Raw genomic sequence first — 15,099 nt, 5'->3', positions numbered from 1 at the left:
AAACAGCCTTGGGCCACTTAAACGCAAACGATCGCTTCCTGTGCCATAAACAGACTGTTTTGAAAGTAAACATTCCTGTTCAACAAAAATTTAACAGCGCCGGGCCTGAAGACTGCTTAAAGGAATCAAAGACTCCATCATCAGGTAGTAAAACGCGCAAAATGCTCCTGTCAGCTGATTTTTCTCTTCAAACTCGAAAACCTTTTCAAATCCAAAGCAAATACACAAGCACTTTAATGGAACGATGGCTGGCAGGGGAAGAACAACAGCACTGGAAGTGTTTGGATCTCAGTGTAAATGGCCAGTTTGATTAGCTACATTTTGTCATTTCCTTGCTTTGCCCTGTGTACCTTAGAAAAGGCAGAAGTGGAGAGAAAAAGAGCTGCAGGAATTTTTGCAAAGCTTTCTCACGAAGCCCCCAGGAGTCCAGACGAAGAGTTATTTTACAGTTTAAAGGTAAATGCTCACACTGAGAGGAGGAAAGAGTAACAACCGTCTATAGGATCCTACAAACACACGTTGAGCAGTTTAGCTTTGGAAAAGCACATCTGCGCTCGTGTCTCTAACTCGCATTCTTGGGTTTCTGAATGATTTCACCTGCCTTCTATTGCGTAATAGTGTAAAGTAAAAGGGCCAATAGTGTTTTATTCTAAAACACTTCCTCCAAGGCTGTAAGTACATAATGTAATGGGATTTAACATCTGATAAGTGGAACTGTTGCCGGCAACAGAACAAACCAGAGAATAAGAGCAGACAGAAATGAGCACAGTTGTGATAAAAACATGGTCAGACTGCTGCAGTTTTCTCTGACAGGGCATAAAGGTGTTTGAGGACACTCTAACCCTGAAACGCAATGCTGTTACACTGCTTGGACATATTTATTGCAAAGAATATTACATGTTTAGATATATTTAGACAATATAAAATGGTCAAATCAACTAGGCTCCAAATGCATTGCTTACATACATGGCTAGAGTTCTGTATATGCCAAAATGAACAAATAACACCGGCGTGATATAAACTGAAAACAGTGAGGAGTGATTTTAGAGTACGGTATCAAAGGAAGCCAGATTTCACCCGGCTCCAAATAATTAAAATATCCAAATGCCAATTTGTGGCCTCAGTGCATATTTCTGAGTTCCAAGGAGAAATCAAGGGGGAAATCCTAAAAACTTCCCAGATGTCCACAAGAGTGTAGTATATGGATTCCGCAGAGGTCATCAAATCCCTGTGGTCAGCAACGGTCTCGAGAAAGCAATCTATAGTAAGCCACGGTCTTCAAACGGGATGACCACACTCCTGCTGCCACAGTGAGAAAAGTTTCCATTTTGTGCTTCCCAAAACTGAATTTTCCCACATGTCATTTTCCCACATGCCAAGAACATGACAGCCTTATGTAAATCATTGGTTTAGGAAAGCTCTGTACCTTGAAGAAATTCTCCTTTGCTTCTTTTTCTCGGTGGATAAGAGTAAAACACATATAAGAGGACAGAAAACAAGAGTTATGTCAACAGTTTTGTGGGGACATCGGGATTGTTCTCTGACATGAGTCTCTGACAGCCCTGCTGTCCGCTTCAGTTGACGGTGGGTACCTGGTTCAGGCTGTATTCTTTGGCCTTCAGTCTCAGGTTGGCGATACTGCTGGCCATATTCATGCCCTGGGCTGTGTTGTTGGAAGCACATGATGGAGAATAAGTTGCCATGGCGCTGTAGGGAAAGGGTTAAGTTGTCAGGATGAGATTTCATATTTTCCTTAATAATAAATAATTAAATGAAATGCATGCTCTGTCTCATTTTATTTATGTTTGTGATGAAAATGCATTACTATTCTGGGGGTTTTACAACTTCACCTGTATGGATGGCGTATGTGTATATATATATATATATAAAGAATTAATTTAATCCTTTTAATAATTTGGACTCCCTCAATTTTATATTTTTCTACTTTTTGTTTTTTTACCATTACAAAAATACCAAATTGTATGATGGTATTTTCCCTAAAAATGCTTTTTACTCAAGCTGTAAAGTTTTTACATTTTTAGTTATGTAGCACTGATTTAATTTCTGCCGGTGCATAATTTAGGTCCATGTAAATAGAATTTTATGGATAGTTCGATTTATATCTACATTTTAATCCAAAGCTATTTGCATTGCAAATATTTGTGTAGCACTTTGAAATAAGGTCCCATTATTTAACATCTTTTAATGTATTAACTAACAATATGCAATACATTTGTTACAGTATTTATATGTTTTTGTCAATGTTATTAACATTAATGCTCATTAGTTAGTACGTGTCAATTAAATAATATTTACAGATACAACTTTTGATTTTATTAAATGATGAAATTAACTAACATTATGCATTATAAGTATTTTTCATTGCTTTATCTTGTTAACTAATGTTAATAAATGGAACTTCATTGTAAAGTGTTTTTGTATAGATTATTGTATAGATTTTATCTAAATCATGCACTCCCTGAAAACTGAACCCTTGACCTCAAGTCAAAGTAAAAATGTTTAATGGTTATACCTTTGAAATGGTGCAATAGTTGAATATTTTACACATTAATTCATAAGTAAATTACCTTTTATTTACATTTTTAGTTAAGTGAGGGATGACAACATTATATTCATTGCACACATGCTATCCATTGTCAATAACTTGTAAATAACCACGAATACTCTTATAACTTCTGCACAATGATGTCCACACCAACAGAAAGCGCAGCATTGGTAATGGTAATGCATGAAGAGGCATAAAAAATGAGAAAACAAATCTGACCTGTACGATGGTGAGCTGCCCCAGGACAGGTAGTCATTGGGTCTGGGAGCAGGTCGTGGGACAATGGGCTGCTCTATGGCTGTAACTTCTCCTGAGAAAGACTTGAGCAATGAGGCATTTTTACTGGCCAGCATTGCACGTTCATTTCGCCGAAACTTAGCCCGCCGATTTTGAAACCACACCTAGAAAATCAAGAAAGGTGCTCAGTTTGGCATATTGAGTAGAGCAGCCTTACCATCAGAATGGAGCATTATGAGAAGGTAAAGTATAGGTATACGGCACTGCTCCATGAATAGACCATTTCAGAATAAAACGATAAAATAGCTAACCTGCACTCGAGCTTCAGTGAGGTTGACCCGGCGTGCTAAGTCCTCCCTGACAAAAGCATCAGGGTAGTGCGTCCTCTCAAACACTCTCTCTAAGGCCTGCAGTTGACTGCTGTTGAACGTGGTCCTATTACGCCTCTGTTTACGCTTTTTCTTTTCCTCTGAGTTGAGTTGCTCATCTAGGGGAAACAAACACAAGCACACACACACACATATAAGGATGACATGAACATCCCCATTACTCATTAAACAGGCTTACAGACTGGTAAATGATATCACATTCATATGGTTACATTAAGTCAAACTAGTGAAATAGTGTGTGTTATGGCTAGGATGTTGGAGGGGGGGGTGTTGGATAAAAGCTATTTTTTAATTACTTTTACTACATTTTATACTGATATTTTACAACTTTCCCCTCATGATCACATAAGATCTTTTATTTTTTATTTTTAATAATGTAAGTTAAAGGAAGGTTAAAGAATTTCTAAAATTATTCTGGAATTTTCTTGTAGTAAAATGCCTATTATAATGTCTATGCCTGTTGTTGTCCGGGGAAAAGTAGATCGTTGCAGACTCACTCATCTTTGGACATCAAACAGTTCTTAAAATCGCTCCATAAAACTTCCCAGAGAGGGAGAAAATACCCCAGTGGCGAATTGATTCGCCCCAGTTCCTCCAAGGCCGTAAAGTCAAACACAGTTGAAAGAAGAGGTTATCAGTGCCGGGCCCAGAGCATGAACAGATCTACATGTCAAAGCTGAGAGCTTAGTAACAACGAAAATCAGCTCAACTTTATCGTCTTTTATTAACTATTCGAAATTGATGGTTATTCAGAAGTATTTTATCTTATAGGCTACATCTGAAGTAACATCTGAAATGTTGAGTAAAATGCTCACACAAGCCCACACGAGCCTTAAACCGCGTTGCTAGACCTACTTTTATAGTTTCCCTAAATACGGAAAACACGCGCCAATCTATTAACTTATTTATTTATTTACGTTTATTTAGTTACTTATTAGAAACATCTTGTTTTAATATTAGTGGCTAGGTTAATAATAATAATAAAAAAAACATGCATGTGGAAAAAATTTAACCTATTATGTAGAAAAACATGTTTTAAATTGAAGATTTCGGATATGATGCCTAACAAAATACAAAGTAGTTCATTCTAATAAATTATAGGCTACATTCAGTATTGAAATATGGTTTAATTTTATAGGCTATGTTTAATTTACGATTTGAAATTGCCAAATAATAATTTTAGTGACTCATTCATAAAATAATTAATTCAATGCAACTTTGGACTATACATCTGTAAATCTTTAAATAACCCTGGGATATTAAAACTATCTATAGGGCCTATTTCTTATTATGCATTTTGGAGACTCGTTTTTTTGGCTTCACTGAAAATAAAATAATAAATAGCTAAATAGAAAATGGGCCTACTATCAACACCATAGGTCTACATCCATGACAGTATGCAGACTTACAGTCTGAAATGTTTGCAAAATTATCAATTTTTTAAAAGTTTATTTTGATTTATTCTAGCAAACTTTTAGCTATAATATATAACTTTAGCCTATTATAATGCGATCTACACGCATATGAACTAGCCTAAATGATGCAGAACGCACTCGTGTCCTCTTATAAGCGCTTATTGAAGGAGCTCGGTCACTGTCACACATCTGCTAACGGGACAGTTTTCTGCACTGTAAGGTGCTAAACACATTCATGTGTTTGTGTTCATATGTAGGCCTGTCAATTAAAGATCATTAGAATCTAGGTTATAATTTAATTGCATTCACTGAATTATTATTATTATTATTTATTGATTTATTTATTTTTGTAATTGGAAAAACCTTAAACAGAAGTCATTTTCATTAAGTAGCCTAACTAGTTTACTTTTTTCCCTTTACGACTTTTGAAGTTGAAATCGTTACTAAATTACTAAATTAGGAAATTAAGATCATTATGATCCTGATACTTTAATGCTACCAATGTTTTGCGCCACTGCACGAGCATCATGTTTTGCTGATGGACTCACTCTCGTGCTGTGTCGTGTCGCTGCCGCTGGTCAGCCCCGGGGACTCCAGCATACTCCTGCCCGCCTCTCCTGCGCTCTCCTCCGCTTGAGCTCCCACCATCTCCCGCGCCTCCTCCAGATCCAACAGGTGGCTCACTGAAAAGTTCTTCTTCGCCTGTAAATGATCCTGATTCGCGGTGATCGCACTCTCCAGTCGGTTAGTTAGCGTGGCTTGTCTGTCCATTACATGAGCATAGCTGGAAGTCATGACGCAAACTGACGAGACCCAAGATATCCTCTAACCAACATGGGTTAAGCCTTGACCATAAACAATCACTCTGTGCTCGACAAATAGATCGATTTTGATTTTTTCATCCGTTGTTCAGAAAGCGTCGTGAGGATCCAAACAAGCGTAATTACCGTTCTTTTATTGACCTTTACGGAAAAAAGGCATCACCGAAACATCTCCAATTCAAGAACTCCAAAGTCTTCGCTTTTACCCGCGGATCCCTCTTAGTTTCTGTAACAGAGACGTTCCCCTCTCGCTCCGAGAGTGAGGGAATGAGTAAACTGGCGAGAAAGGTTTGATGGCACAGATGAACGACTAACGCCCAATAGTAGGAGGTCTGACGAGCGTCTGTCTCTCCGCTTCTTCCTCCGGTTCTTCAGACGACACACACTGGCGCTGAGAGGAGTCTGAGAGCAAAACACACGAGCATTTGAAGCCCTGGGGAGGGATGATAGACATAAGAAGCCCTAATTACCCGACAATGTGTTTTCCCGGCGTTTTTAGCGTTTAGCGAAGTCATGTCTCTTTCTCCACCCCAGCACCCAACTGAAATAGCTACTCAGTAATTAATGGGTCAACGTGACATGATGATTTATTTATTTATTTGTATTTATTTTTTTGTCCTGATCTAAAAAAAAAAAAAAAAATTAATAGCCTTCAGAAACAGACTTGAATACAACTCTTAGCCTACATTAACAAATTTGTTGCAATTTCCTAAGTAAACGAATTTGGTATTTAAATTAAAAATATGTCTAAATGAAAATTTGGCATTGGCGTATTTTCCATTATAATAATAATAATTATTATTATTATTAGTATAAGTCAGCATTTTTGTAGTCACACTCAACCAATGGCATAATAACCAACATTTAGGAAGCCATTTTGTTGTCATGTGACAAGAAAACAAAGACCTTTTAATAATAATAATAATACAATTATAGCCTAGCTAATATATGATATAATATTATAATAGGCTATATAATAGCTATTATATATAGGCCTCTCTCTCTCTCTGTTTCTCTCTATATATAGGCTAATATTATTAATATACCTATGTGTTTTCTTCGTCAACTTTGTTTTAAAGACATTTAAAAACATCTTTATTGATCAGTAGGCTATCCTAATTGTCAATGATTAAATGCTGCAACTGAACAGTCTCTTTGCAATGATCTCAATTACTTTTTTCTTTCCCGGCTGAATAAAATAGTCATCCTAAATTATATGCTGTGATCTCAGACAAGTTTGAATAAAGGGACAACGATCTTGTGAAGCTTAGTCTAAAATCATATTAACACGAACACTCAAAAGGATCAAAGTTACACACTGGCAAAGCTATTGGATAATATGAATAGGCCTCTCGTGCGTTCGGTAGGCTATTGGTGTCAGTCCATGAGGTGACACTAAAATGTTGTTCTTTTTGAATCGGTTTACAGATGACGTCGAAGCATTGCGTGCGCTTGTCTCTCGACAGGAGGGGATCGAGCTCTGCATGTGTCGCACTGACATGAGTTCAGGCTCCAAGCTGCCTCCGTCAGCCTCCTAGGTCTGGGAAAAGAACACTTGATGCCATCAAAGGGGCGCAGATTGAATCCAGATGTGCAGTGCCTCTCTCGTTCTTTCCGTGCATTTAATTAAGGAGCTTGGATTGAGGAGATCTTTCTTCATCATTAGTTTTCCCCCAAGATCCCATTTCTCCCTCGAAGCCCAGCTCGCTGCCCTGTGCCAGTGCGCAGCTTTGCTTTTATTATTATTATTTTACTCTGCCCATAAATCTGCCACATATCGAAACCTTGAATCTTTATGAAGAATGAAAGGTCTTGCCTCTTTATGGAACGCAAAACTAGGCCCATAGCAAGGTTTAATTTTTTATCTGCCTCCATAATGTTCTTCATGAGCAAGGTTTAAAGTAGTTTCATCTGAATATGAGAACAAAATACATTTATGCAAAAAAAAATGTAGGCGTAATAAATGTAGGCGTAATAAAATGTCCTAATTAAATGTGTATAGTAACCTCTAACTATATTTTCTCTGAAAAGTAGCCTTGGCAATAAAAAAAGTTAAACTGTAAAACGAAAAGTAAAAATAATAGGCTAATCTACTCTGGAACGATATAAAAAAAATTAAATGTTTGCATTGGAAAAAACAATGACAATATTAAAATGTGGTTGTTTTTTATTTTGAAGACATCAGTTGCCTTGCTTTTATTATTGGGAGGGTGCAAGAAAGGTTATGAATGCACTGACAGCAACAAAAACGATTTGAGACTAACATTACGCACTTTTCATCCGCTATTAAAAGAAAAAAAAAGAAAAGAAATGAAAATAGCATGCTATTAGAAACAACTATACATAATTAACGATAGGTCATTTTTATAATACGATAAACACAAAGATAGTTTTTTTTTATGATATCAATAGACGGTGATATGGTTTATTGACAATAACAGACGTTGTAAAGTAAATAAAGGAACTAAATTATTAGTGCCTCAAGAATAGGCTACATGAATAAAAACGTGGCAACATGCATTCCAGAATTACAAGCAATATGAAATTTGCTTCGAATAAATAATTAAGGATACATTTTGGCAATTAGGAATAACTCTACTTGGATTGATAGCCTACATAAAAAAAACTTTCCTTATCACCCTTAATTCATGCACCCTAGGCTATATATATTTTTATATCCTACATAGTTTATTTAACCAATCATAATTAAAGTATGCACGTAGCCTACTGTATTAATATTAGATTTTATTCTAATATTGTTTTTTGTTTCTTTCCCCTTTTTATTGTCAACATCACGGAGGACGGCAAGTTTAATGTAAGCAACGCCGTTTTGTTAAATATTTGCACGGATCATTTCTCACATGATGACATGTCCGTCTAAGATATAGAGATCAATTGTAGGGTCGTTAGGATAAGTATTATAATTAGACTCGAGGATCCTCTTGTAATTGGGGCTCGTGCCGAATCCTTCATAATTATAGGCCTATGCCTCGTGGACTTCAGAGTGCATTACAAACCTATGTGCACACCTTGACCTTACACAACATTTGTTTTCAGCGTCGGGAAATTTTCTCACACGTTTGTCTAACGAGCACAGCAAAGAAAGACACAAGGGCCTAAGAAAGAACAGTTGTATCATATAAACTGAATAGATACACATTAAATGATTGGAATGTGCCTCACATTGAAGAACAAACAACCTTTAGTAAAGCCTGCACGTGACTATCAAAGTTTTATAGTCTCCCTTTACAAATATGAACTTTGAACACTGTTTTTTTAAACATACCGTTAAAATTAAAATGCTAAACATTTTATAAACCGCAATTAAATGTCATAAATGACTTGCATTTTAAATTCTGCAGCTGTCCTGACTTTAATTCTTAACCTAATATACACGATATAGATGTCTAACCTTCTTTTAGACCGCGCGAAAAAAAACATGTCCAGTAGTTATTAATGATTTATTGTAATCCAATTATTTGAACCCACTTCGTTTACATACTGTGTCAAAAGCTACAATCTATAACTAATGCGTGGCCAGCGGCGTTAGTGCTCTGTATTTATCTCACAGTCTTTTTAGTCTCATGTTACACACTTTTCCAAGTTGTCTGGAGAGGAACTCCACTAAATGAAAAGCAGATCTAGAGGAATGCTGCTCTATGAAGATGAACTACTGCTAAAACAGGCATGATGTAGTCTCATTTACACGTCTGAAACTGGCCTTCTTTGTGAGGATGATATCTTAAACGATTCTGCTTAACCTTCCTTTAAAAAGTATATTTATACAGGGAAACAAGTAAAGCACCTGCCTTGAAATCTTTTTGTTTTTGACTCAAAAAGCAAATGTCTTAGGATATGAATAGAATATATTTCATGTATAAACTACACTAATTTATTTACTATATTCTATTTGCAAACAGCATTTGCAATCTATCTTTCTTATAGGGAAATGAGACTGAAAAATATTAAATATTAATATTAAAAGATTACAAAAATATTGAAAAGCAATTCTAAAATGCTGAACACTGATTAAAAAAAAGAAAAGAACTGTGTCTAAACCGTTCCTACTACTGGCCAGTAACCACTCTAACAAATATATGTTACCAAGACAATGCCGGATCAAATCCAAAACAAAAAACAGATCCCTACACAGATCGGTCTTGTATTTTTCTGTTCTCTGGTGATCAGGCCAACATCCCTGACAATAATAGTCATTTCCTTCAAATTATCCCCTCGGTTGTCTTAGTTCATAATAAATTGACCGTCTTGGCCTGGACTGCAGCATTTAAGCACCACTTCTTCACATTCCAGAAACCACAAGGGACTTAAAGCTGTTTGGAAATTAGGCTCATTCTTATATTAACCCTTTGACCCTGCCGGCTGATGGGCTGAGGCTGTGAAGAGGAAGGCCAGAGTGGTTAACTGATGGCCATCGCTGAGGGGAGAGAGCATGAAAAGATAAACAAAATTAAGAGCAGTGATGAATATCACCTCTGAAGGAGCGAGAGGCCGGGAGAAGTAGTCATTTATTAATGGGAAGTGTTAGGCCATTAGCCCAGTTATTGAGTGATGGGCCAATGGCAGGCTCCTATTGCAGGACCTCATGGAGAGTGTGATCATATGCAGTGATAGCAGTAGTGTTGGTCTGCTTCAGCTTTTCCCAAATGCAAATGTAAGTTGACTCTTCAGATTGCAACGCAAATCCAATTTTTCCTCATTTGTCTATTAAATTCTGATTTTATCAACAGGCTTGGTTCTGAAATCAGAGCCTGCTTTTCCTCTTTTGGAATTTGTATGGTTATGGTTTCAGGAGGAAACCATGTAACACAAGCAGAGATGTGAGACAGTTGATGTGGATGTGTGTATTTGGGAAAGAGAACGCTTGAGTTGGAGCTTTAAAACAGTCCGTTGACACCCAAGGTTCAGCTTCACAGAGCTGCCTATTAATTTCTAATAACGTTTCCTAAAAAACGAAACGGCCATTAGTCACAATATGAGGAGTTTCTCATGTGCCAGAGTGTGCTGGCACAAAAAGGGGCTCTGATAGAAAACACATGGGCTGCAAAAGATGGAGAGAGCCCATCAATGAAAATATGATAATTGTGTTTCTAAGACTGAATACATTACTAGTATGTCAAGACAAAAGACAAATTCAGGCCAAATCCATAAAGTCATATTTCTTTCCAAAATGATGCCTGAGGACAAACGTCAAATCAATTTGTTACAGCAAATTGAGAAGAAGCAAATATGGGATATTAGCGAAGAAGGACTGTATTATTTCATTACTTGGGATTGATGAGATTAAAAAATGTAAAACTGTGAAAAACTACTTTATTTGATTTTATGTAGCATCAGCATCTTTGTAGAAGTGTTAATAATAGTGGATGGAAAAGACTCATTGCCGTTCAAAAGTTTATGGTTGGTATAAAGTTTCTTATAGAGGACTTTCTTATTATCATCAATGTTAAAAACAGCTGTACTGCTTAATATTTTTGGGCAAACTGTAACATGTATTTTTCAGTATTATTTGATCAATAGAAAGTTCAAAAGAACAGTATTTATTTGAAATAAAAGTATAATGTTACATGATACATGTCTTTACTGTCACATTTGATCAGTTTAATTAATCCTTGGTGAATAAAATCACTCTAGTAAAAGTTGTAAAAGTTAGCTTATTGATATACTAAACATTTAAACAGTATTAATGATAATAATATGTTTAATTTATATAGCGCCTTTCCCGAGCTCAAGGACGCTGAACATGGTACACCAAAGCAACAAATATTGATAACAAGGAACAATTTCACTGGACATTTGCCCAATTCAGTTGTAAATAATGCAGTTGCCTATAACACAGATTATGTAGTAAAGACATAGAAATTGAAAACAAAATGGACAAATACACAATGTAAATTAGTGATAGTGTTGATAAAACAAATAAGTTTTAAGTTTAGGTGCAATAACGGAAAAGGACCTGCCGCCCATTGAAGAAGTTCAGAATAAGAAGATGGGAGTGTGTGAGAAGGTATATAAGAAGAGTGTGGGTCGGAAAGATAGGAGGGAGCAAGACCTTTGAGTGCCTTAAAGGTGAGCAGAAGAATTTTGTATTGCACATAAATAGATACAGGCAACCAGTGAAGATTAAATAGAATAGAGGTAGTGTGAGCAGATTCTTTTTGTGGAAGTTAATAATCTGGCAGCAGAATTTAGAATGTACTGCAGACGAACGATGGAGTGAGCTGGTAGCCAGAGAAAAGAGCATTACAATTGTCTCGGCGATTGGTAATAAATGCATGCACTTATGATTCTGCATCTTTTTTACTGAGAAAAAGACAAAGTTGTGCAATTCGACATAGTTGAAAAAAGCAGCTTTGTAAAAGTTTGCTAATGTGGTCATCCAAGGGCAGTGGTGGGTCTAGAATGATACCTAAGTTTCTAACAGTAGCCGATGGAAAAATAGAAATAGCATCAAGGTCAAAGCTAGAAACATCAATTTTGTTTAGTATTGAATATGAAGAGACTAGAAAAGCATAGCACCAGACACATGTCCAACTCCAATAAAATATATAAACTTCTGGTGGTGAGTAGATCCAAAAATAGCTCAAAGATCAAAAACAAATAAGATCTGCATGCAAAAAAATAGGTCAAAACACTCAAATGAAGTGTGCTAAATGTTTCCAGGCTTAAACCTTCATGATGAAAGGTTAAGCCCAAAAAGGTTTGCACACTTTGTACTTGGCACCTTTTTAGTAGCCTCTGGATAATAAATTCATATTAGCGTTTTGACCTATTTTTCATGTGCGGATCTTATTTGATTTTGGTCTTTAAACAGTAATGTATATAAAAGAGTAAAATGCATTGTTATCAACAAACTGTTTTTTTTTGTTCATCATGGTTGGGGCTAAGATTGATACAGTGAGCCACCTAATTTCAACACACCATAACCCCTCTGAATGAACCTTTGAATCACAGCTAATGAACATTTTGAGAGCACTTAATCAAAAATAAGCTTTGTTTATGAACACGATATGTGCATTCCTCCATTTCACTCTTAAAGTTTATTTATACTGGGTGAACCAAACCTAAAACACACAAATAGGAAATAAATCAATGTGCTGGATGCAGCGAGTGTCGCTGAAGTTTCTAAACTCAAAGGCAGCTTGTCATTCAGAGAGTATTTTCATCGACTATCACCCATTAACTCAAACAAATTGGCAGCCAACTTTTCCATCGATATGATGAGATGTAAATGCTGGGGAGCCCGAGGCGAATGTAGCCATGGCAGCATAAAGGATTCAAGCAGGAAACAGGAAATTAGGTTTCAAAATATTTTAGATTTGCACAGTATATTCACAGTGGAGAGCATAGTCTGGACGCTCAGTGCTGCGTTGTAGCCTTGGGAAAACCTGTTGATTCTAAAGTATTGAAAACAACATAATGTTTTTTACAGATGACACAGATGACACTATATATATATTGTTTGTACTCATCATTATCAAATGTCTGTAAAGGAAATTAATAATTCAATAATTAAGATCCGAGTAACTAAAAAAATGCTTAATTAATTCATTTCACTGCATCAACAACATGCATAAAACTAATTATATGCACTGTGAACTGCACTGCAAATCATGCATTCACACACATTCTTTGATACTTTTTTTTTTCTAAGTAATAGTTGTAGTTATAAAATTCATCTAAAGCTGAGCAAGAAAGAAACTTGGCATGATTTATGGACAGGAAATTGCCAGTCAGATATTCTCTAAGATGAGAAATTAAAGAATATCCAGCCAGCTCCATGAACACAGCAGCTCAAGTTCAGAGGTCCTTTTAGCCTTCAGCTGTGACATATAAAAAGATATGGCACTGCTCTGTCAGGAGATATGGTAAGATAAACAAAAGCTTCGAGGAGGGCAAAAAGCCAAAGCCAAAGTGTATGGATGTGCTTGCATATGTGCCTCATGTGCGTTACACTCCAAATCTCTGATTGGCAGGCTTCACTAATCACTGTTTAAAGAGGCCACATGCTCTCTGGACAACCCTGACCTTACTTTGGAGGATGTGTACCTCTTCTTAACCACCAATGGCCTCCCTTATTCCTGTTCTGAATTTGTTCTTTGATTTTCCAGTTGTGACCTCTACATCTGAAGTGAGTTTGGGATGCTGAGACCCAGAGCAGGGTGTTTCCAACTCCTGGCCGGGGCTTGATCACTGTGCATGAAAGACAGAAGGTTTTATGAATTATGTGTGATTTTTTTAGACTTAAGTTATTAAAAATTACAGAAACAACTAAGCAATATCAACCAAGAGTCCTTTATAAGAATGTATAAGATCACCAATGTGATTACCTATGAAAATGCATACAATTTAACCAAATCAAAATGAAGGCATGAATTCGAAAAACATGGAATGAAGGAATGAAAATATATAGAAGGTGGTCACAAATTAATCTTGGGGACTATCTTATTCCATAAAATCTATTTTTAATGTCCGATGCTCTATAATTGCAAGTGTGATATAACGGCTTTATAATGGTTCAGTAAAGAAGAACTTCATACTGAGAAATACCTTACATTTTAAACACAATGTTGCCATTTACTTTGTCTATGTCTGCTCCACCAACAAAAATAATTTCAAATGAAGCCAACACAGAACTTGCATAGTGGTGTTTAGCTCCTGAATGAATCAGAGTTTTTGAACAAATTGGTTGAGTGAATGATTCAATGACTTACTGATAATAGATCTGTATCTGAATCAATTATAACTGTTTCATTTAATAATTCAAACTTCTCTTGTCGAAAAAAATCCTGACTGCTCAAACACAGACCAACAGTGACTATTTTTTAGGTTGAACCTGGAAACAAGTTAGCATTATACTCCTCTTTTTCCCACTGTCCAGAAATCAGTGCAGAAAGAGTTGTTGAAAGCTTAGTATTGTGATTCTGAAGTCGTGCTACCATGATGTAGTTAATTTAAGGCCTATGTTTATCTTTTTACTGCTGAACTAAACTTTTGTTGGTCACTGAATTTGATTTCTGCAATAACCCAAAAGCATTGGGAAAATCCAATTGGGTTTTTCTCAAGAGAAACAGGGTGATGGTAACTTCCGGGCTGGCCTACAAAAATAAGTCATCACTTCAACACTCTGTGTCAGCACAATTGGAACGCCACTCGGCCAATCAAATTTGAGAACCAGAACTAACTGTTGTATAAACTCATTTAAACACAAGGTTTTCATGAGATTTTTTTTTGTCTGTGTTTGGCATTAGAACTGTCATTCGAGAATGAATTGAGCACACCAGTTAGTGGAAGCTGAACACTCTTCAGGGAGTGTGTTACCATCAGAGACTTCCCTCATGTTTTCAATTACCATTAGGAGCAATACATCTCCATTTCCTGTACAAAAGCCAGGTTTCTTGATCTGGCCCCAAATGTACTTACTCATACATAATCAAACTAAAGTCATGGTCAGATGCAGGGATTGTCAAAACCCCAGTGCCCCAATCAATATCTTGTTCCCACTGACCTAAAGTCACAGAAACCCCTTTCCCAACTGAAAACATTCAAGCACAGTTCAGCCAGAATCCCTGAATATTGCATTTCAAACAGTAGCGATCTTAATAGAATGCATAATATTCAGCCTGTCCAATCTAAAGTGTGTATCTGAGTCA

The 15,099-nt window shown here is 36.4% G+C and overlaps 1 protein-coding gene across 1 annotated transcript; it reads right to left on the bottom strand.

Moving 5' to 3' along the window:
* Positions 1 to 854: 854 nt before the first annotated feature.
* Positions 855 to 5,823, bottom strand: LOC127950411 (paired mesoderm homeobox protein 1). Its single transcript, XM_052547439.1, has 4 exons — positions 5,156 to 5,823; positions 3,115 to 3,290; positions 2,786 to 2,967; positions 855 to 1,707 (listed from the first exon to the last, which is right to left on the bottom strand). Exons 1-4 carry the CDS (start codon positions 5,400 to 5,402, stop codon positions 1,575 to 1,577), a joined length of 738 nt encoding a protein of 245 aa, XP_052403399.1. The 5' UTR covers positions 5,403 to 5,823; the 3' UTR covers positions 855 to 1,574.
* Positions 5,824 to 15,099: the final 9,276 nt, after the last annotated feature.

This window comes from Carassius gibelio, chromosome B2 (assembly GCF_023724105.1).
Source record: "Carassius gibelio isolate Cgi1373 ecotype wild population from Czech Republic chromosome B2, carGib1.2-hapl.c, whole genome shotgun sequence".
NCBI classification, from domain to species: Eukaryota; Metazoa; Chordata; class Actinopteri; order Cypriniformes; family Cyprinidae; genus Carassius; species Carassius gibelio.
The sequence above is the reverse complement of the archived record's forward strand: the minus strand, read 5'-3'. Positions and strand labels throughout refer to the sequence as shown.

Bases quoted from the DNA above. Each gene is read 5' to 3' on its own strand.
- LOC127950411 (XM_052547439.1), bottom strand. From the start codon at position 5,402: ATGACTTCCAGCTATGCTCATGTAATGGACAGACAAGCCACGCTAACT. The intron at 2,968-3,114 runs GTTAGCTATTTT...TTGATTTTCTAG, and splicing joins TCACTGAAGCTCGAGTGCAG to GTGTGGTTTCAAAATCGGCG. The intron at 1,708-2,785 runs GTCAGATTTGTT...CTTTCCCTACAG, and splicing joins GGCAGCTCACCATCGTACAG to CGCCATGGCAACTTATTCTC.